We start from the raw sequence: 22,167 nt of genomic DNA, 5'->3' as shown, positions 1-22,167 counted from the left end.
GTACTTGTAGCGCCCTAGTCAGTGCCGCGTGTAAGAGAAATCCCCCTCTCGGCAGGTCATACCTCTCCTGCAATATCTGATAGGGCAACAGTGCTCCATCCTCGTACAAGTCTCCTATTAGTTGGATCCCTGCATCTTCCCAGTCCTGCAATGGAGTCCAGTCTCCGCCGTGGGGGAGCGCTGTCGCTATTCCCAATGGGATCTCGGGAGTCAAGAAATGAAAATACATACAAAATTAGTTTCCATAGGAACACAGATAAATGTGACCCCATCTCATAGTCCTCCATTTTGTTGCATTGATGCTGGCCATATAATTAAACAAGTCTGTATATCCTTCTAAGATTTCTTATGGTCCCAAAATGCATACACAAACTTGCTACTACAGAATAAATACACTTTACACGTTAACACGAGTTGAAGGACAAGATGCAGCATGGCTTTCTATTCCGCTTTCCCATGCGCACGATAGTGGAAGAGCACCAACATCCTGCTCAACTTCAGGGATTCCGCACTCCTTGATTTGTTCCATAATTTGCCAAGCTGGTCTTGACATCACGTAATACAAGGTGGGTCTCTGAAATCCATTAAACGTTGAAGCAGCTGCTACAGTATCGGCGCCCATATTTTCAAATATCATCCAATCACCAACTTGCAGCTCGGGCAAATCGAAGCGCTCCACTATGCGATCAAGCCCATCGCATGTTGGTTCCCAAATGCTGCTAGTAAAGTAGCGCTCATCTGGCTTGGGCTTCTTTTGCAGAACAGGTTTCACATGAGCATGATAGTACAAGATGCAGTTAAATGACCTGTACACACCATCGTTGACATAATACATAAGGGTCTTTTCCTCGCCCACATCTTCATCATCGGAGCCAGGCTGTTCCTTTAGAACAACTTTCTTCGCGATGATATTAACTGCCAGAGTAAAGGCTGATGCTACGTAGTAACGACATGGCTCAGCAATAATATTCACCCCTGAATCCGCGGGGAAGTACTTGTCCAAAGCAGGATTGATAACTGCTGTGATCTCCTCAAACTTCAACTTGACATCTTCAGAGCCGGGGAAGCCTCCACCAATATCAAGCAAGTGCAAGTGCAAGACTCCCGCCCTGCGCTGAGAGCGATTCCAGCACAACCTTAGTGTCTTTTCTTCCATAAAGAGGTCCCTAAGGTCCAATTTTTGTTGCAGCACTATGAACGACAGTACATAGCGTGGTATTCCCTTGCCTCGCTGCTGCTCCGGACCTCTAAATTCTTTCACCACTGCCTGCGTTAAGATCTGGAGTTGGGCTGCTAAATAGTATAGCTCGAAGTCTGGGACCGCCAATCCCCCCTCAGCTTTGGGCCTAACGAGCGTCGCCTGCGCGACTCGACGTCTGCCCGTTCCCCACAAGAAACTCACTATAAGCGATTTCAGCAATTTGAACATTGGTCTCTGGATCCATATCGGGAGAGTTCTAAAAAAATACAATAGTCGAGGAAGCGCTATCATTTTCAATAAAGCTATCCGACCCGTCACCGACAGGGGGAGTGTGGCCCAAAAGGCCATATTACTTTTCAATGCTCGTATACCACGTCCCACGTTGCCTTCCAGCATATCAACGGCTGTGTGGTATATATGCACTCCCAGATTTTTCAGACAAGTGGGTTCCCACCTCACCTCCCTATCGGTATTGGACCGAGGCGCTCCCTGCTTCACCGGGAACAGGCATGTTTTCGTCCAGTTCACTCTCAACCCCGAGAAATCACCAATTTCCGACAGTAAGGTCCCCGCTCTCGTCAGTGCTCCGCATGCGTTATCAAGAAAGAACAGCAGGTCGTCAGCATAAAGTGATATATACTGCCGATCCCCTCTACACCACAGCCCATCGTAGTGGTCCCCCAGTCGGATTTTCACCGTTAGCGGCTCCACTGCCAGGGCAAATAACAGGGGGGACAGCGAATGGTTTCTCATTGGAATAAACCCAGCTTGATCTTCAAGGATCTACGTGGTCATATGGTTTAGCAGTCGGGTCGCCAAGATGCTGCTCAGTATCTTGTAGTCAGTAGTCAGCATCGATAACGGGCGGTAGGAGGCCGGATATGTCCCTTCCCGCCCTGGTTTCAGAAGAGGAATCACTAAGGTCCCGGTCGCCGCGTAGTTAAGCCCCGGAGCGGCCTCAGTACTCCCGCACCAGTGATCGTTCTGCTGCATGCAGTCGCCCGCTGCCCAGTGAGTGTCCGCTGGGTCTCCGAGCACCATCTCCGTCCAACTCGCCTGCACTCAAGGTCCCCGACAGGACACTGCCGCTCCGACAATCTTAGTCGGTCCTAGTTTCGCTTTCAGATCGTTGTCGCCATCTTGCCTCGCGCGACTCTCCCCGCACCGGCCAGCTGATAATCCGATGGCGCTAGTGTCCCGGGATCTGTTCAGGGCTCAGATCGCCGTCAAAGTGGGCGCGGTCCCTTCCCCTTTCCACTCGTTGGGGTAGGGGAGCTGGGGTTTCGTTATTGCAGGCCCCAAGCCACGCCCCTTTAAGGAGTTACATGATATGAATATTTTATTTTTCACACTGAAGCAATGATCAGATGGTATTCCTATATTTTTGTCCTGAGCTGCGCCCCCATAGCAGTTCATTTTGGACATTCAAAATGACTAATTTTCAACCATTCCTAAAAATGCTTGGGAAATGTATGTTTTTCTCCAAAACGTTCAAGGGCTGGAGTAGGAATACTAAAAAAGCCTTTTTGAATGTTTGATGGAAAGTTGATCTTTCCCCAAATATTCAAGGACTGGAGTTAAATTAGTAATTTTGATCGTCCATTGTCTGCTACTCTCACTGCTGTCCTGAGGGCACAGTATAGGACAAGAAAGACGAATGAGCCGGTCAGATGCCTCTCCTGTGATCTCTACATACAGCATGATTTATATGCATAAGTTTACTTCGTTACAAAGATTAATAAAAGACTACTGACCTAACTGAACTCACAATCTTAGCACTTTGGAGGGCAAACGACAACAAGAGCAGGATCAAAATAACTTTACACTTCTGCCATAAGTCTTAATACATCTGACTTTACATGTTGTACATGCTACAATGTCAAAAATACAGTTGACGCCCAGTAATAATGTGGTCTAGCAGAGTGCATTGGTCTGCAATGATGAGAAATGCTGTCCATTTGAACTCTTTAGAAAAATAATATAAATGTGTATTCTTTCTTTCAAATAGTCCAAACTTTTGAAAGATCAAGTTATTTCTTGTCTGAGCTTGTTCTTGCCATTGTGTCTGTTTTTGTGCCATTGTGTCTGTTTTTATTAATCTCTTTTTTTCACTCGTATTCCCTCTTTGTCAGTCATTTGATTTCTTGCTCTTTTATTTGCTTTGGTGAGTGCTGAGGGTTAGTCAGCACCTTTTGTCATCTGAAAAATAGACTAAAGATAAACCATAAAGATTTACGAATGCTCCTTGTAACAGAGATGGCCCTTAGGTGTTTCTAAAAATTACAAATTATCTGCAGACCAGAGGTTTTCCGTTTGCGAAGGCCTTAACTGTGATCACTGATTGTTGTTACCCTCAATAAAATTCAGGAAATAGGTGGTATCTTAGTTTGGTGTTCTATAAAGTTGTTGAACAAACTAGTACAGATTCATACAGGACAACCTAGATTGATAACAAAAATTGACATGATCATTGAGGTATTGAGCAGGACAGTAGCAGCATAGCGACCGGGTATCTGGTACTCGAGACACCTGCAGGATTGAATCTGGTGCCCAGTGACAGGTCTCTTAGGGGCCAGATGGTAACCTGCAAATGCAGTTTATATTGTGAGTAGTGGAACTACTGCCAGGTATTGTGGTAACCTGCTTGTCTAGAACAGGCTCTGATAGCATTAGCATAAGGGGTTTGAAGACAGGCTGCAGTGATTTCGGGTAAGAACCCTAAACATTGCCTTAGGAAGCTGAAAGGAGTTCTGAAAGGATGTGGACAATGGACAATGGGGGTATTTCATCCAGAAACTTGATGAGGAAAATTTGCTAATAGTACCCATTAGATGCTATTCATCAGGGTGTGTTTGTCAAAAAACAAATTAATCAGGCATTCATCAAAATGTTAGACATCTTCAAATTTTTTCCATATTTAAAATGTCCATTTTGAGAATGCAGGCTTCCCCTCTAATGTTGTGGTGACTTTAACATTTGTTTTCTTTACGTAGAAAAAGCCTGAGCCCACTCCTGTTTCAACGAACCCATTCCTGGAGGACGAGACTGGGGCCGAGGAGTCTGCATTGGACCAGGAGGCAGATTTAGACAGAGTGAGTACTGCTCAATAGCTGTTTTCTTAATGACTTGTCATCAGTCATTGAGTGAGAGCCATTGTCAGGGAATCTTCAACACAGATGAATGTTATCACGAGGCAGCAGCATGCTGGCCTTTTTCCGAATGGAGACGAGGGACTTGTTTGCAGCCAAGGATTCATGCTGCTGCAAAAGGTCCTTTCATGCACTGTCTTTGTTCAGTTCTCTTGAATAATAGTGGCACACCGCCAAAAGGGACCTTGAGTTCTACATTTCACAACATGTCATTCCACCTTCCCGTTTGCCATCACAAAATCTTTTATTCGTTCTGCATTCAGTTACAATTTTAATTGGCATATTTTGTTAGGTTGGACGTTTCACGGAGAGCTTGATTTGATATGTGCGGTTTGTGCTGTTCATAGCCACACGGACATCATAACATTTTGGTTTGTTCAAAAACCGTTCAGTGGGACCTTGGACAACATTAGTGTGGATAAGTGTGCATGACTGATTTTATGTCAAAGTCCTGCATTATCTCTGGGTAAAATCAAGTCATACTTGTCGAACCCTAGCAACATTTATGCTTTCCTTCAATCCAGTGTCAAAGAGATCTGTAAGTCTCCTCGCCAGCCCTATCCTTGCTAAGAACTAGTCCTAATTTCCTACAAGCCACAACACTAAATCCTTTTCACGTCTAAAGCAGCAGCTACTATATTTGTAACCAAGGGACTATGATAAAGGTTATGACTGATTGTTGCAGAACTCTCAATCCGCTCTCCTGCATCCTGACATACCACTGCCGTTGCTGTCAGTGGCTTGGGTATCAGTACTTCTAAGATGTGGAAATGCTGGTGCATTCTACGTCTGACCCTCAGAAACGGAGACCAAAAGGCATCATTTCTTGGTTTCTGCATTACTCAGAATTGTTTCATCCACGTGTTTTGCTGAGTTTAAGCAGGTGAAACGGGGTGAAAACGAGAGTCCGGATTTTCCAGCAAAACTTGTTACTGGCTAAAACGGGAATTGTGGGCCCCTCGTAATGGCCACATTGTCTTGGCAGTTGGATTCACAGATACCCTAACCAGTCAGATCTTCGAATTGGTATTGAGTTTCATCAAAGGTTGGGTTTCTAGCCTTTTCCCTAAGTGGTGGAGATAGTATGTTTTTTCCTAAGAAGCATAAACAAAGTAGGTCCTACAGGATGGAAATATTGTCGTTTCACTTCTTGAGATGGTGTATGACTTTACACCGTTTAAATACAACCGGGTGAAAGCAAAACTGAAATGAGTTATTCAACACAGGATTCTATCACATTGTTACCCAGACAGTGTTTAGCTATACATTAAAACTACATACAGATGGAGTAATGGAAAAATGTATTCCGAACTACTTTCAAAGTTGAACGAAAAAATGTGCCCTGAAACTAAATTGCTGTGAAGCAGAACTCCAGTGAATAGTTCTTGAGTAGCATTGTTCTCTTCATTTCTTTTAATACTTGGTAAAATCTTAATAGAGCACAACACCCTTACTGCTTGCGTGGGTGCGGGGAGGAGGGCACATTTTACCACACTATATGGGACTGCCCTCTTATCCAGGAGTTCTGGAGGCAAATAATGCGAACGCTGTCACAGGCGCTGGAGACCTCATTGTTACCCGAACCACGAAGGTGCCTATTAAACGTATGGGAACCTACTGACTTGTCCAGACACGGTCGACTTTGGGTCACAGTGGGCTTGATTATAGCAAAACGAGACATAGCACAGAAATGGGGGGCGGCAGACGTACCAACAAAGACACAATGGTGCCTTAATATGGACAGAGTAATGGTTACAGAAAGAGCGGTGTACTCTGGCAGAGCATGTCCGGGGTAGTGGAATAAAATCTGGACCAAATGGAACGAGTATAGGGGAGAAATTTGTGATCCCTTACCAGTGGATGATCAGGACTTGTCGGATGAAGGGGGGGAAGAGGTGTAGCACGCTTCAGGGATACGGAAGGTCAGGGGGACGGCAGAAATCAACAACGCCATGATACTAAAGGATAGGTCCGAGGGTTGATGAGTAGGGAACCAGGAGATTTGCGTCCGAGGGAGCCTGACTATTCCCACGAACAAGTTCCAGTGGGGGGGTGGTGGGACCAGGTAGTGGGGACTCTAGGGAGGGGCCTCTACAATTAGCTGATGCGACCGTTTAGACGAACTGCTTGACCATAATGTGATTCCTCGAGGGTTTTTTCTTTTATGTTGTTGTTGTTTTCACAAAAAACCAAAAACATATGTCAATTGATAGAATGTAGACTGTACTGTACCTTTTACTTGATGCAATTTACTGATGATGCCTGAAATACCTTGCTGATCCCAGTCTGAGTTCACCGCATATAGACGGCAAGAATGTGATGGCGGCCGGCCCTGGGGGTTGTAGGCCTACAGCTGTGTGAACTTGAAGGTGCAATAAAAGTTTTTGGGGAAAAAAAAAAATACTTGGTAAAATCATTGCTCCTAGCTCAGGAGCAACTAATGTAGGGGCAATTCTTTAAGCACTGCTTACCCAAGAAAAAAAATCTCACTGTTCCAACATACTAAAACTACTTCAGATAAAGAATCCCAAAAGAATGCTACCCTATTGTTAATCTCCTACAGAGGTGAGAATTCAGTAATAGATTCCCTGATAACGCAACCGCCTAAATAACTGCAACACCTCATCTGTCAACGTCTGCCTAGGTTCTTGACTCTCTTACAAAGGTTGACAACTTTGGAATCAAACCTTGGCAGCTCGCAAATGTCTCAACTTAAAAGAAAAGTATTCTGTGCCCCAAATTATAAAACTGCAATCTTCTCTCCTGGTGCTACAATGGATCCCTACATTCCACCTTTCAAAACTGGCAAGAGGGCTGGCTCCGCGAAATTGCCTATCGCTACCCCTCATACTCTACAGGAAATGCCCATGTTTCATAAACTTGTTAAAAATGTAATTCTAAATGATCTACTTTTGTAATTAGGCTGTTTTACTTATTGAGCTGTACCAGTAGGTTTTGCTTGAAGCAAGAAGAAATATCCAGGTTACAAAAATTTGTTATCAATATAGGGCCAGATATACTGAGCATTTTACAGTTGCATACACTCCGATTCGTTTTTTGTGACTTTAACAGTGCTTTGCAGTGCTGAGATATGAAAGACTTCTCCTACTGGGAGATCTGGACCTTCATCTGGACGACCCAATTAACAGGGAAGCAAAGGAGCTTCGGCAGGTGTTAGCTGGCATCCAACTAATATTAAAATCTGATCTGCCTACCCACTGCCATGGCCACCTTTTAGACCCAATTTTTGCGAACTGGGACATGCTGGTTGTTGCCCACCCTACCCCCGTGACCTGGTCAGACCACTATCTAGTCAGGTTTAGAGCGGTAGTACCTGAACTCACAACACAGGGTGAGAACAGCACCAAAAGCATGCGCCGGAAATGGGCAAAATTTACGACGGAGGCATTTAACAAGGCCTTTGCCGAGGGTGGACCACCCAGTGGTGAGGGAGTGGAGATAGCCAGTGAGGTATTAGACAGGCGGATCATGGAAGCCCTAGACTGTACGGCACCGTGGGTGCATAACGCCCCTCGGAGACAATCTAAATCCGCCCCATGGTTCAATGTTGAACTTCGGGGCAAGAAATCTGAATGCAAACACCTAGAGAGGATGTGGAGAAAAAGCTTCTCCGAGCGGGAGAGAAATACCTACAAGACTAGTCTGAGGGAATATCATGCCTTAATAAGAAAGGCCCGTAAAGACTACTACTGTAATAGAATTGAGGGAGCTGATAATTCCATGAAGGAATTGTTCATGGTATATGAAGAGCTATCGGACCTGTCCAAGCTAACCACCTCCACGGAAACTGGATCAGTAGAATCTTGCAATCAGATTGCAGAGTTCTTTGCCAATAAAGTGCGTAAGATCTACACCACCTTTCCGGACACAGCGAGGGAAGGATGCTCCACTAATGTCACCCCTACTCACCCGGACAGGGATCACCTTACAGTATTTGAGGTCCCCTCTCGGGAGATCCTATGCCAGATTGCTGGCAGTATTAAATCAGGCTCCCCAGCTGACCCATCACCCCCCAAAACACTCCACGGTAGTGTGGAAATACTTGAGCCACACATTAGACACTTATTAGATCTCTCCTTTGCGTCTGGACAGGTGCCCAAAGCATGGAAAAAGGCAGTGGTTCTTCCGCAAAAAAAAACAAAAAACTAACATCAGCTCGGAACAACTTGAGAACCTGCGACCTATTTCTCTTCTCCCATACTTCGCAAAGATCGCGGAAAAAGCCGTCAATAAACAGCTGTCGGCATATATCGAGGCCAATGGCCTATTCTATACCTCCCAATCGGGGTTTCAGGCTCTCCATTCCACCGAGTCAGCCCTTCTCCTATCCACTGAAACCCTGAGGAAATATGTGGATGAGGGCCAAACAGCGGCACTGATTATGCTCGCTCTGAGTGCCGCCTTCAACACCGTAGCTCATCACACCCTGCTACGGTGTCTGAAGATGGGAGGAGTGGTGGACAAAGCGTGGAAATGGTTGGAATCATTTCTATCGGGCCGCAGCTTCCAAGTAGCACAGGGACCCCTTCGATCCAAAGAAATTGGACTTAAGCAGGGTGTACCACAGGGATCCAGCCTCAGTCCCACCCTTTTTAATCTGTATGTGGCACCTGCTGCAGACATCACTGACAGGTTCGGGGTAGAAGTGGTGTCATACTCAGATGACACGCAACTGATGGTAACCTTGACACAGCCCAAAGAATTATGCGCCACCAATTTCAACGCGTGTATGCAGGAACTTGCCGCTTGTATGGCCGATAACTGCCTCAAGTTAAACGGGAACAAAACGGAGGTGCTGATTGTGGGTAGGGCTCCCTCTGTGTGGACTTCGGCATGGTGGCCCACCGCACTGGGTGAGCTGCCCACTCCCAGCAACTCAGTGAAAAACCTAGGGATCTGGCTGGAAAATAAACTCACATTTGAGAACCAGACCAAACAAGTGGCAGGCGCTTGTTTTGGGTTGCTGAAGGTCCTTAAGAAAACCCTGGACGTTCTGCCACTACAGGCTAGACAGACCCTGACCCATGCTTTGGTCACATCCAGACTAGATTATGGAAATGTTCTGTATTTAGGAGCCAATACTAAATGCATACAGAGGCTGCAACGCATACAAAATGCGGCAGCCCGCCTAATTCTGATGCTCCCAAGGAGGGCGTCAGCTAAGAAAGCACTCAAAGCTCTGCACTGGCTGCCTATCAAAGAACGTGTGGTCTTTAAAGCACTCTGTATAGGCCACAGGATCCTTCAGAAGAAGGGCCCCACGTACTTGCATAATCTTCTGGACCCCTACCATCCTACCAGATCACTGAGATCAAGTGGAACCGGCGGGCTAGTCCAGGTACCTAGATTCCACAGAGCTAGAATGGGAGGGCGATCTTTCAGAGTATTGACCTCTACCCTCTGGAACAGACTACCTCAGTGGCTCCGACTTGAACCATCAGAAGCGGTTTTCCGCAAAAAGTTAAAAACCTTCCTGTTTCCGAGAGACTAATGAAGGTAGTACAGCCTGCCCAGCTCTCTTGCTTCTAGACCGGTCAGTCAGCAATTACTCAGCGCGGGGACACACTAGCTAGTGTAACCAGGCGCTTTACAAACTAAATAAATAAATAATTTTCAAATGTACTATTTCTATTTTAGGAATCGGAAAAGTCCTAAAATGTGATTGCAAATGGATACTGATTCAGTATCTGAAAAAGGTGTGTCGTAGGTGTACTTTCCAAATACCAAATTAGTATGCTATGGATCAATGCTTAGTGACAGAAATCTGGTTGCAAAGCAGTATAGTTACTGAGACCTCATGGAAGTCCCCTTGAAACCTTTTCCCTTTGTGAATTAAAAAAAGAGTCTGTTGAGGAATAAGCAGTGGCCCATGGGAGCACTGCTAACTCTAAAAAAAAAAATATATATATATTTTTTTTTAGTGCAGCCCTGTTTAATTGAGGAACACTGGGTTGCTTCCAAAAGAAACTTCTAACCACAGGTTCCTCTCTTTGTAAATTTCCCAGGTGCCAGACCTGATAGCATTTCTCTTGCATGCCAGTAAGTGGCGTTGTGCTGCTCTGTGTCCGATCCACTGTGCCCCAAATGGTGATGTCGGGGTCACTATATCTGTGCCACCTTTGTAAAGACCACAAAACCAAACTTGCCATTGTAGAACTTAGGAGAAAGTCAAATAAAGGCCCTCTCCTTTCAAAGGTGCGGGCACGCACTTTTTCCCGTGCCGTTCTCGTGACCATTTGGCTTAGAAGTTCAGGAGTTCAGGTAGAGGCAGAAAGTCGAAGCATGGTTCTCCTTCATCCCACCACTCCCACCTTTCAGCGTCATGCGACACCCTGGCTACCTCATGTCACGCAGTTGACCCCCTGAGGAACCATTTCCACTGCCCTGTGGTTGCAAATGATTTACCTGTACTCCTACTCTGACCCAGAAACCTACAAACTTCATGCCGACGATGACGATGATGATAATGATGATGATCTTTCTTATGATGACGAAGACCCATTTCTGGATCTATAACATGCCAGTGGGCTGGACACCTAACCAGACATTGGTCTTTCCTCCCCTAACCATCTATGCAATAGAAGAGTCCCCCTCCTTATTGGATCTCATCCTACCCACAACAGTGGTGAAGACAAACAACAGGGCGCAACCCAATCCAAATGAATCTGGAATCTCTGCTGCCCTTCAATGAGCCTTTACTGATGTACTGATGCACTGGTAGGCACTTGGGTGAAGCAGCATATTGCCCCCGCCCTGCAAGTGGCAGGGAGGCAGAGACCTCCTCCCGGGTATCCAGATTTTCTTCTTCAACATCTCACTCTTGAGAGCCTGGTGATTCAGGCATTCTCGTGTCACCTTAACCCTAATGCAGTTTTCCTCAACCAGCCTTGCTCTCTGGTCCATCAATACTACTTGCCACCTGGGAAGGTACTCGGATACATCATGGGACAGGATGGTGGACATATGGCCAACCCTGCAACGCTGCACCAAGGATTACCAGCACTCAGTGAAATACTCTATTTGCTCAGGCTTTGATATGACCAACTGTCTGTGTAGGGTTGACTGGACAAGCTTTGGCTCTGGCACCAAGTCTGGATTTGCTCCTGGGGCTTCTCTTCCGACGTCCAACAATCTTCGATGTACATAACCTTCGACAGCTTGAGGCTGTTTGTAGAGAAGGGGTACTGTGTCTTAGAAAGATTTAAGGAGAGCCAAGCCACTGTCGTACTTTCTGCCTAGCTCTGCCTGTTCGGCAGTTCACTCTGAAACTCACCCCTTTCGAGTCTTTGCCAAGGGATATTAACAGGGGCAATGTCAGTATGTACAGCAGCAGTAACGGGCCTCTCAGTCCTCCCTAGGTAGAGGTCTAGGATCAAGTCAACAATGTCCAGGCCACCAAGGGCAATATAATACCCAAACGCTACCTACCCAATCAGCGGATGAAAGGCTGCATCCCCTTCTAGCTCTCCAAATGGAGGTGCACTACATCCGACCAATCGGTGCTCCAGATTGTGGAACACGGGTGCTTCCTGCTCTTCCTATCATAAGCCAGGATATGTCCTCCCAAAACACACACCACCTCCTGGAGGAGCATTTGTCCGTAAGTTGAAGCTGTCTTTACAAAGGAAGCCATAGAAAGGGTGCCAGCACCAGGAATCTGGACTGGTTGTTACTTCAGTTATTTCCTGGTGCCAAAGAAGGACCGAGGCCTTTATCTCATCCTAGTTCAAAATACTTACCCTGGCCCAAGTTCTGTCTGCTTTGGATCCAGGAGACTGGATGGTGGCATTAAATGTGCATGATACCTATTTCCTCATTCCTGTCCTGCAGTCCTACAAACTCTACCAGTGATTTCAGGTAGTCCAAGCACACTTTCAGTTCTCCGTGTTTTCCTTTGGTTTTACCAGTCACACCAGATGTTCAAGAAGGTGATGGTGGTGGTTGCAGCCCATCTGCAGAGGTTGCCTTCCTATTCCTTTAACGAATGGCTACTAAAGGCTGGCACACCTCAAGCAGTCGTAAGCTATTTCCATATGACGGCTGACTTGTTGACTTTGTTGGAGTTTTCTATCAACGTGTTAAAGTCAACTTTGACTCCTTCATGGTGTCTCCCTTTCATCTCAGCCATCCTGGATACGGTGCTCTTCCGAGCTTTCCCTCTACCTCAATGCGCCCATAAAATTCTGTCTATAATCTTGATTTTACAGCCCTTGACTTGAGTCTCAGTAAGACCAGCTCTGAGGTCTTTGGGCCTCTTTGCCTCCTGCTTCCTTCTCGTGGAACGCGTCCAGTGGTACTTGCAGACTCTGCAGTGTTATCTGAAGTCTCAGTGGGCTCAGCAATTGTCAGTGTCTATCCAGGTGTTTAAGGAAACTATGAAAGTTTTGGCTGCTCGACCGCAATTGAACTGGCAGCAGACTTCTCTCCTTACCCCAGCCAGAACTGACGGTTGTGACAGAGTATCGCCGTTGAGTTGGTAAAGTCATCTGGGATAGTTAGAGATCAGAGAACTCTAGTCTCCAACTAAGCTTCACTTCCACATCAACCTGCTGGAGTTGCCAGCGATTCACTTGGAAATAAAGGTGCTCCTTCCAACCATCAAGGGGGAATGAGTAAAGGTTCTCATAACACAACCGTCATGTGGTATTTCAACAAACAGGGCAGAGTGGGGTCATGGGTCATGTGCCATGAGGCCTACATCTCTGAAAGAGGCTGACCGCTCAGAGCATTTTGCTGATTGCCCTGCACTTGTCAAGACAATGTCAGCCGCCGTTGCCTAACAGCTTACGAATGGTGTTTACCCTTGGAGGTGACACAGTGGATCTTCCAGCGATGAGGAAAACCCTACCTCAATCTATTTTCCCCTGCAAGAATATGCAGTGTCCATCATAGTTCCCAAAGCAGTTCTCCCTTGGAGATACCTTTTGTATCAACTGGGCCTTTCAACTGGGCCTCGGGAAGCCTGTATGCCTCTGCAGCCCTACCTCTCCTTGCCAGAGTGCTGAAATAGATCAAGAAAGACCAAGCCCAAGTCGTCCTGTGAGTTATGGACTGGGCGAAGAGAGTGAGGTACCCACAACTTCTAGCCATGAGCATTGCCTTCGGTTCTGTCTGACCCTTCAGAAAGATCTGTCACAGCAGTAGGGTGGGGTTCTGCATACATGACTTCACAACTTGCTCCTCCATTCGATAGGTGATGGCTTTTGATCTTCTTTGTGAAGTGCTTGGTATCATCTTGGCAAGCAGGCGTCCATCCACCAAAATGGTACATTCAGGACCCTGTGAGAAGTTTGTTGCCTGTTGTTCCCTTGTAATATCCAACTCTTGGATATACAGTTGTCTGACATATTGTTGTTTTGGCTGTCTTTAGCTCAGCAAAGCCTTGCTGTGGCAACAGTTGAGGGTTATCTTTCAGCCGATTTGGCTTGTTCACTCATTCCACATCGTCATCACTTTTCAGATTACATGTTGTCCTTGTGATGCGCTTCTTGAAAGGGCTGACCCATATGTTCTCGCCAACACCTTTTGTGATGCCGCTGTTGGACCTTAATTTTGTTTTATTGCTTACCTGATGCGCACTCCCTTTCAACCGGTACACAGCTGTCCTTTATGCCTGTTGACCATTTAGACGCTGTTCCTCATCGCTATTGCATCTGCAAGAAGAGTGAGTGAACTCCACGCTCTTTCTGTCCAACAACCATACAGATCATTCTTCCTGGACAAATTTGTCCTCTGGACGAAAGCGGCATTCCTGCTGAAAGTAGTTACACTCTTTCGCCTTGGGAAAACCATTACCATGCCAGCTTTCTACACACCACCTCACCCCTCTAAAGAGGAGGAGGAGCGGCTCCACTGTCTTGATCATAAAAGGGCCCCCACGTTTCACATTGATTGGACCAGAAATCATCATTTAACATTCAGTTTATAGGGACCTGCAAACCAACCTAGATGCATGGATATCCTCCCACAAGCCTTGTGATAGATAATAATAATAATAATAATCCACATTTGTAAAGTGCACAATCACCCGTAAGGGTCTCTAGGCGCTGGGGGCCGTCGGGAAGATTAAGCAAGCTATTGCCCAGAGTCACATGGTGCTGGGCTAATCTGCCGCCGGCGCTGGGGATCGAACCGTGATCCCCAGATTCCGGAGTCAGTCGCCCTGGCCGCTGCGCCACACCTCTTCCCTATGACAATGGTTGAGGAGCTTTGGTGGTTTGCTTAGTGTCTTACAAACATTTTTATTGTAATTAAGAACAAAATGGCGACCCCTAGCCAGAAGTTGATCTAGGCAGTATTAGAACATTGGAATGTGGAGCACTCCATTGAATACAGTGGAGTGCTCCGGGCTTCTAGGGGCTGGCAGAAGCCCGCAGAGCAACATTCCAATGTTGTTTTTGTTCACAGCTGGTGCTGTGAACAAAGGCCTCTCGGAGCCTATGGCGATTTAAACCCCCTCGGTCTCCGAGAGGCCTTTGTTTTTAGTAATTGGAACATTCTGCCCTCTAGGGGTGGAATGTTCTAATAGCCTTAGAGCCCGCCTAGCTGTCTCTACTGGCCATTAACGGCCGCTCCCTTATTAAAAGCCCGAGCTGAAGGCTCGGGCTTTTAATGGCGAGCGGGTGTTTAATGGCTGGTAGAGCCTGCTATGTCGGGCTCTAAGGCTATATTAGAACATTTGAATATTGAGAGTTTCATTGAAGATAATGGAGTTGCTCTGGCTTGTAATGGCTGGTATAAGCCCTGAGCGCCAACATTCCCATGTTTGCCTTGATGTTTCTCACTTTTCATTTTAGAACATTCTACTCTAAATATTCTAATAGCCGTATAGTAGTCTACCTCAAACTATACCGGTTGTTAAAGGCCCTCTCCCTCGTTAAATGCTCTTTCCTGTGGCTCGGTTTCAGGGCCTTTAACAACTGTATAGCCCTCAGCACCGGGCTATAATATTTAGTCAGAGACACTGCATCACTGTGAGACCTGCAGCGGCTCACATTCTGAGGTAGAGCGTTCGTGCCCTAAGGTGACAGGCCCGTTTCAACTTGAAAGCCATTTTGGAGCCCAAACAAGGGACATATTATTTTCCATTTCAAATTTAGACATGTGTTTTTCTGTGGTTAGTAGTTCCGTCAATTCCTTAATCAAAATTGTGTTTTTGTTTAAGTTCCAAAAAAAAAAAAAAAAGTTTTGTAACTGTCGAAAGCAGCCATGTCTGGACATGTGTGAGTGAAAGAGGATAAGGATAGAGCAGCAGAAACAGGCCAAGAAAAGGAAGCCGGGCTGAAGAGCCGTCTCCTGATGGCAGTGCTTAGATTTAATATGTTTTCTTTGGAAGGAACTGAAAGGAAACGGGTGGGTTTGTAGGGGGAAGCTTTCAGCTGCTGGCCTCTGACTGTGACAACAGCAACCTTTCTGTGTTCCTTCAGCCTTGTAAAGGAAATCTCCCCATCTGCAGCCCCCGGGGACAGGAGTATAACTCACTCTCAGCAGTGTAGAGCCTTCCGTCAAACACAACAGAGGAGCAACAATCATTGCACACTCAGGCGTCCTGGGACAACACTGTAGGTGCAGTCAGTGTGTGTGTCAGAGTCCCTGGGACAGTGAAACGTCAGTGCAGCACGCATTAGTGAGCAGTTTGGATATGCTTGAGCTGGGGATGGAGAGAGAAAGAAAAACAAGCACTGACAAAGCCAATAGGTCTGTTACTTGTCAGCCTTGTGTGTTTAGCACAAAGATGTGCTCTCCATCTTTCTGTGTGTAACAGAAGTGTGTAAGTTAGTTATTTGCAAATAAAAGTATTGAACCTATTAAGGGTTCTATTCAGAGCCGCTTTATATATTTAAGATGGTCAAAGCAATTCTAGTTCAAGAGCATAGGAAGAGCTGGAAATTATGGTCGAATAAATGGTAAAATTATTAATAAAGAAACGTGTATGGTGCACTTTACCTCAGAGAGGTTTCCCGGTACCACCTGTAGTGGAATTTTAGAAAATGTAGGATTTCAGAACTGCATTGAAGCTGGTACAGAGCTGTAACAAACCTTGGTTTTTAACTGGACAAAGAACTCTTCCTTGCCCCTCAGATAAACTCAGGGGAAGACTCACGTACATTTCAGCCGAAGCTTTGAAAAATACCCTCACGGTAAGAATGTACGGCAAATGCAGGTGCTGCTGCAATTCTCTCCAGACTGAATTATGCCAGTGCCTTTTACCTTGGACTCTCTAGACATCTTCTTGTGAGGTTTCAAACTTTATCAGTCAGACTCGTTACTGGGCGGTGAAAATGTAATCACACTAGTGAAGACAAAAGGCGGTTGCACTGGCTTCCAATGAAACCAATGATTCTTTCTGCTTTCGTCTGGTCCATTGAGCCATGTGTAACACAGGAGCACCTACAGTCAAAGCCCAGATTCAAGGTACCACCAGAAGTGAACATTACCTTCTGCATCCAATTTGCATGTAGCCACCTCCAACTTCAGACGGACTTGAATGGGATTTAAGTTGTTTGTCTGCTTAGCATCTAAAGCTGTGAATCGAGGGACATGGCCAAGATGGCGGACGAGTAGGGCGTGCCTGCTTGCTGCCCCGTCCTACCGCTCGGGCCCAGCTGACATAGCATTGAGAAGCAGGTCAGGAGGGTCGCCACAATAAGATAAATTACCCCACGCAACCCTGGTGAGTGTCTGGAATCCTTGCTGACGCCATGGGAGATCGAGAAGGCCCTGAAACCAGCTCCTGCCAGGCCGGCGTGGATGCCCGTGCGGAATCAGGCCTGTAACCAATGGAGACGGAGCTGCGACATGTCTGCTGTTGGACGGTGAAGGCGATTGTTCTCTGCCCCGAGCTTCCGGAGAGCGAAGGGAAGTGCGTTCTCTTGAGTAGCCAACTCAACTGAGTCCACAAGAACGCATGCATACAAATACACCGCATTCCAATTAGATCGCAAGGACCAACACTGCCACGAGACTTGCAAGACACACTTGACAGATGCGCTCAACACATGATAAGACCCACCATTATGTTCACAAAGTCGTTTTTAAGTAACCCCCGGAGAAACACCCTCAGGGATGGAAAACCCAGAGCACAGCCCGACCATGCATCCCGGACCCGGAAACCGGGCATCTTCAGACAACACAGAAGCACTGGACAGAAAGATATGAGAGGAGGCCAGATGATTGGCAGCAGTAAATTCATGTTGGAACCAGCAATATCTAGTCTAGGACTTGCAATATCTAGTCTAGGGGAAGATAGGAGCTCAGAGTTTTACAGTATGGGTAATTGTATCACAGTGTCTACCTCTGATTCGAAACATGCCTCCCTCACTTGCAGAATAGTCCTCACATCTTACTAAATGCAATAATTGGGGCCGAGAGTGACTGAAAGAAGCAAACGTGTTAAGTGACTGACTATGTACCTCATAACTTGTAAGTTATACCTCCCGGCTCGAGAGGTACGTACACATAAGTCACTCATGTCACGCTGTTTGCTTCTTTCAATTAGAAATGCAATTAGAGGATCATTTGCTCTCACAGACAAAATCCCACACAAGCTGCCTGTAAGCATTAAAAAAACGGAAGCACTGCACTGGCACTGGCACTGCCCGCTGAGAAATGGATCAGGCAATGCTCCCATTGTCTTCTTCGCCGGGCCGCCCATGTCTTACCCAGCCTGGTGATGTAGTGGTATGGTTCTCTTCTCCGCTCCGGAAAGAGTAACCAGGTCAAGGGTGCCCACAAGTCACATCGCCCCAATTCGGCTATTATAATTAGAGTGCTGCTGTGAAAGACTTAACTAGGGATAAATAAGACGTTTAGACGTTTTTATTATGTGCAATCTGAGCGCTGCCGCTTGATATTGTACCCCTTAAAGGGAGGAGTGTGGGCTGGCAGCAGGGGATAGATTCAAGGATGGGCAAACAACCGTATGAAACAAGCTACAATGCTACAACTGCGGCTCCGGGCCTCAGCTTTGGAGGATCCATCCCACAGCAGCATCGCAGTTCAAAGGGACCCTGAACGTAGGCAAAACACGGACAAACACAAAACAGTCAGTAACCCTCCGATATCGCTCACTCGCACAATACAACCCCTTAATACATCTGTGCCAAACCATCGCCATCAGTATTCACACCTGTCCCATCCCCTGCACTCACCGCGCCAAGCCAGCCTTCTTCATGATGATCCTTGTAACCAGCATGATTAGGGTGACCAACTGGCAATGTTGCAAATTCAGGACGGTGAGTGTAAGAATTCAGGACAAAGGGTCAAAATTCAGGACAAAAATTCAGGACAGAATGTCAAAATTCAGTACAAATCTTTTGGGCAAAAGGTACGTTTTACATACACATCAGAGGAGGTCCCGTAATAATATATAGGTAAATAGACAACCTACTTAAGTTCAAGTCAAAATATGTTTGTATAAGGTTGAGACAATTGTGGATTTCAAAGTTTTTCACGCAACTTTGAGCAAATGTGCAGGTCTTTTGTGGTATTTCATATGTTCATGATCTAGTTATGTGGTCACTGCGCTGGGTTTTCTATATGTAGCAATAGTCAATTTGTCACGGGTAGCCCATGTTTTTCGTATACATATAACAAGTCTAGCATTTTTCGGTTGCATTGTAGATGCTGCTTCTCTTAACTGAATCTTTTTTCTATTTATTCAGTCCCAGTTATTGTTTATTCCTATACTTTTTGGCCATGCACTCTCCTCAGATCATCACTTTGAATAGCTCCTATTTATTTGCGCTGTATTATTCAGCATTCTCCTTCAACCTTCTCAATAAGGCCCGAACAGTGAATCTCCATTTTGGGATCTCTTCATATTTATATAGGAAGTCCTTCGTAATAATGATGTATTCCAGGTAATTAGGAGTGCCATCTATTCACAAATATTAACAGGTTGTTGTACCCTCCAGAAGTGTATCACACTTATTTTATCCATATTCTTTGATGGTTGCACTCTGGACATGAAAAGCATTTGACTTTTGCATGTTACCGTAAACATTTTGAGGGCTATTTATAAATATCAAACAATGCAGTCCAATAACCAGAGTTGACCTCCTTGCGTTGGCTCTCTTTGAGCCTGCTTTGCACCACGCACACACCTTTGTACCATAGTGAAAGGCTGTGAGCATTATGTCTACTGTCTAGCATAGGTTTCGCACTGAAACAACAAGTAATATCCATCCACTACAAAATCCTATGCTTAGGAAAACTTTAAAATGTTTACTGAACTGTATTTATGCTGTACTTTAGAGCATACATGCATTCTTGGAAAACCTCAAGAAGGCATCAGCTTTTGTCTTAAATCCAGGTCTACCTTTGTTAGTAGGTAGGGCTTTACATCAATACCCATGGGTAGTTGCTTGGGGACTTGCTCCGACATCTCATCCGTGAAACACCCTCTTGACACAAATTAATGCAAAGTGCAATTGAATATAACACTTGTTTGAGAAGAAATACGTTATTAGTTTTTATAGTATTTAATATCATATGAAGAATGTGCTACTACAGGTAGGACATGTTAGCTGTTTACAATGTCAATATGCCTACAATCATAACGTTGTGCACTGTTGCACTTTACATAAGATGTTTATTTTAGCACTCTTTACAAAACTCAGGATATAAAAATCATTTAATGTTTGCACATTGTCTTGTACACTTTTTACTCTGAACCTTTGCACAATTGTTTGAAGTTCAGTGTGTTTTTAAATGTCTTTATGCTATTTTATATGAAGAATAAATTGGTTATATTTAAATTCATGTTTCATGCTCGACATTTCATTTGTTAGTGTTCTCTGTAGGAATGTCTGCGATTTAGGATTGGGTATCCTGGTGCTCCATAGGTAATCATTTACTATGCTTTAAAAGTGAATACAATCTAATATGTAATGAGAAATGTGTTGAAAAAGGCTTTGTTTTGGCCTTTCTGTCTACCAAATTTTCTTGGGGGGGAGAAGTTCAACTCCCCAAACTCCCCCTAGTAGTGGTTGCTCACTGCGCTTGCTCGCTACACACCGTGTGGGGGCTGGTCTCACTTTGTTCTCTCTGATTCACTACTTGTGTCTATTTTTGGTGCTCTCTGAAAGAATGCCTATGGGTACATATGACTGGGTGGGTAACCTGATGTTCTTTAAGGTCATCATCTACTATTTTCTGTGCTTTGAAAGTTGATACAATTGGAATATGTAATCAAAAATGTGCTGTAAAATTCACCATTTTGGTCTGTCGTTTTTCAAAATTTTCTTGGGAGGAGAACCCCCCCCCCCAAACCCCACCTAGTGGCGGTCGGGCTCGCTCGCTGCGCTTGCTCGCTGCCCACCGGACGAGGGCTGGTCTGGCAAGATTTGCCAGGGCTGCTTTCAGTTCCCAGTCCGGCCCTGGAAGTGCCGGGGACTGCATGGTGCCCACCGAGCGCAGTGTGAGCCCCTGGAGTCAGCGACCAGGAGAGGAGAGGTAGGGGGCCTAGCACGTGGGAGCAAGGCCAGCCCTTCGGCCTGGAGACTATCTCCTAGAAGCGAGCGCCTGGCGGAGTAAACCCCCCAGGACTTCTTGGTGCAGCGGAGAGCTCGAGTCGTGATCCCAATGATGCAGGGGAGGTGGGTGTCGACCCCATCCCCTGTCCACATTAGCACGGTCGTCCGCCCAGAGAGGATTGTAGGAGCCCAGCCGCCCCTCCGCTGGGCTTGGCTGTATTGAGGCCCTGTTGTCCACAAGAATTCTGAAGCAGCGTGGAGGGGGGCTGCCGGCGGGGGAAGGGGCGATCGGCTCTCAGTCCGGAGGGCAGACACCAGGCATATCACCACTGCGGGCAAGGTGGCATCAGTTGAGAGAGGAGGCCCATGTGGTGCAAGCGCGATTGGGCCCTCAAGCGTGGAACTTGAACTGGTGGTCTTGAAGTTCCTGGCAGGGGGACATATGAGCCACGACACCCACTAGGGGTTCTAGTAGCATCCCTGAACATATGGGGTTGGCGAGTGTCAGTCCCTCCCACGGGCCGTATGCCAGCACGTCCCCGACACCAGGGGGCCTGAAGCCAGCGGCCCACGCAAGAAGCCAGTGAGGAAGTGGAAGTGGTCCATCCCCTCCCTCGTGAGAGCTTCGGAACCCCTTTGCCCCGTACCCTGGGTTGGGCCGGTGAGCCTGTGCGTGCGCTCTTGGTGGAGGCCATCTTTATTCCAAAGCCAGCCAGACCTGGTGGACCTGCAATGACTGAGAGTCCAGGGAAACCCAAGACTAAGCAATGCACAGCTTCAATGGCACTCTGGCCTAAACAAGATAAACGTGATAAACAACCCTTGCACAAATCGTGAACATAAATTTTACTTCAATGTTTTCACAAAGATCATCAAAAAATCATAATATGATAAATCATGAATTTAAAGTTGCAAAGTCATATATTTCGGATACATTTCATGATGTCAAAAGTAAAGACAATTCTATTTTCAAACAAAACATCCATCAGACAACCCAATGCATTTCGGGTTCAATCTGAACCCTTCATCAGGGGTGTAAATGTTCCAAATAGCAAAGATCAGTTCAATTCAAAATCCTCGGAGTCAGTCAGGTAGCGAATCTACAAAAAATATACATGTGGTTGCCTTAGTTATAACAATCATGAAATACTATGCAAGTTATAATCAGCGATCATCTAGTAGCTGTGGGTATTTACATTCTGAAAAACGACACCTCCATAAATAGAAAACCACCAGGGAAATAGTAATAATGAAGAGTGATAAAGTCAAGAGCAACAAAAAGCCATGTGTTGTAAGAGGTCTGTTGTAAACAGACTAGATC

The 22,167-nt window shown here is 46.0% G+C and overlaps 1 protein-coding gene and 1 pseudogene across 2 annotated transcripts in view; one reads left to right on the top strand and one right to left on the bottom strand.

Moving 5' to 3' along the window:
- The window catches only part of VPS53 (VPS53 subunit of GARP complex), a 1,098,026-nt gene that overhangs the window by 657,275 nt on the left and 418,584 nt on the right, over positions 1 to 22,167 (top strand). For both annotated transcript variants that reach the window (XM_078679873.1, XM_078679872.1), the window contains one exon: positions 4,195 to 4,293. In XM_078679873.1, the coding sequence (XP_078535999.1) occupies positions 4,195 to 4,293 (99 nt within the window). The remainder of the gene's footprint in view (positions 1 to 4,194; positions 4,294 to 22,167) is intronic.
- On the bottom strand, positions 219 to 1,156 carry LOC144824821 (ornithine decarboxylase pseudogene; annotated as a pseudogene).

The sequence above is a fragment of the Lissotriton helveticus genome, chromosome 3_1 (genome assembly GCF_964261635.1).
Source record: "Lissotriton helveticus chromosome 3_1, aLisHel1.1, whole genome shotgun sequence".
In the NCBI taxonomy this organism is placed as follows: domain Eukaryota; kingdom Metazoa; phylum Chordata; class Amphibia; order Caudata; family Salamandridae; genus Lissotriton; species Lissotriton helveticus.
This window is presented reverse-complemented; position numbering and strand designations above follow the sequence as displayed.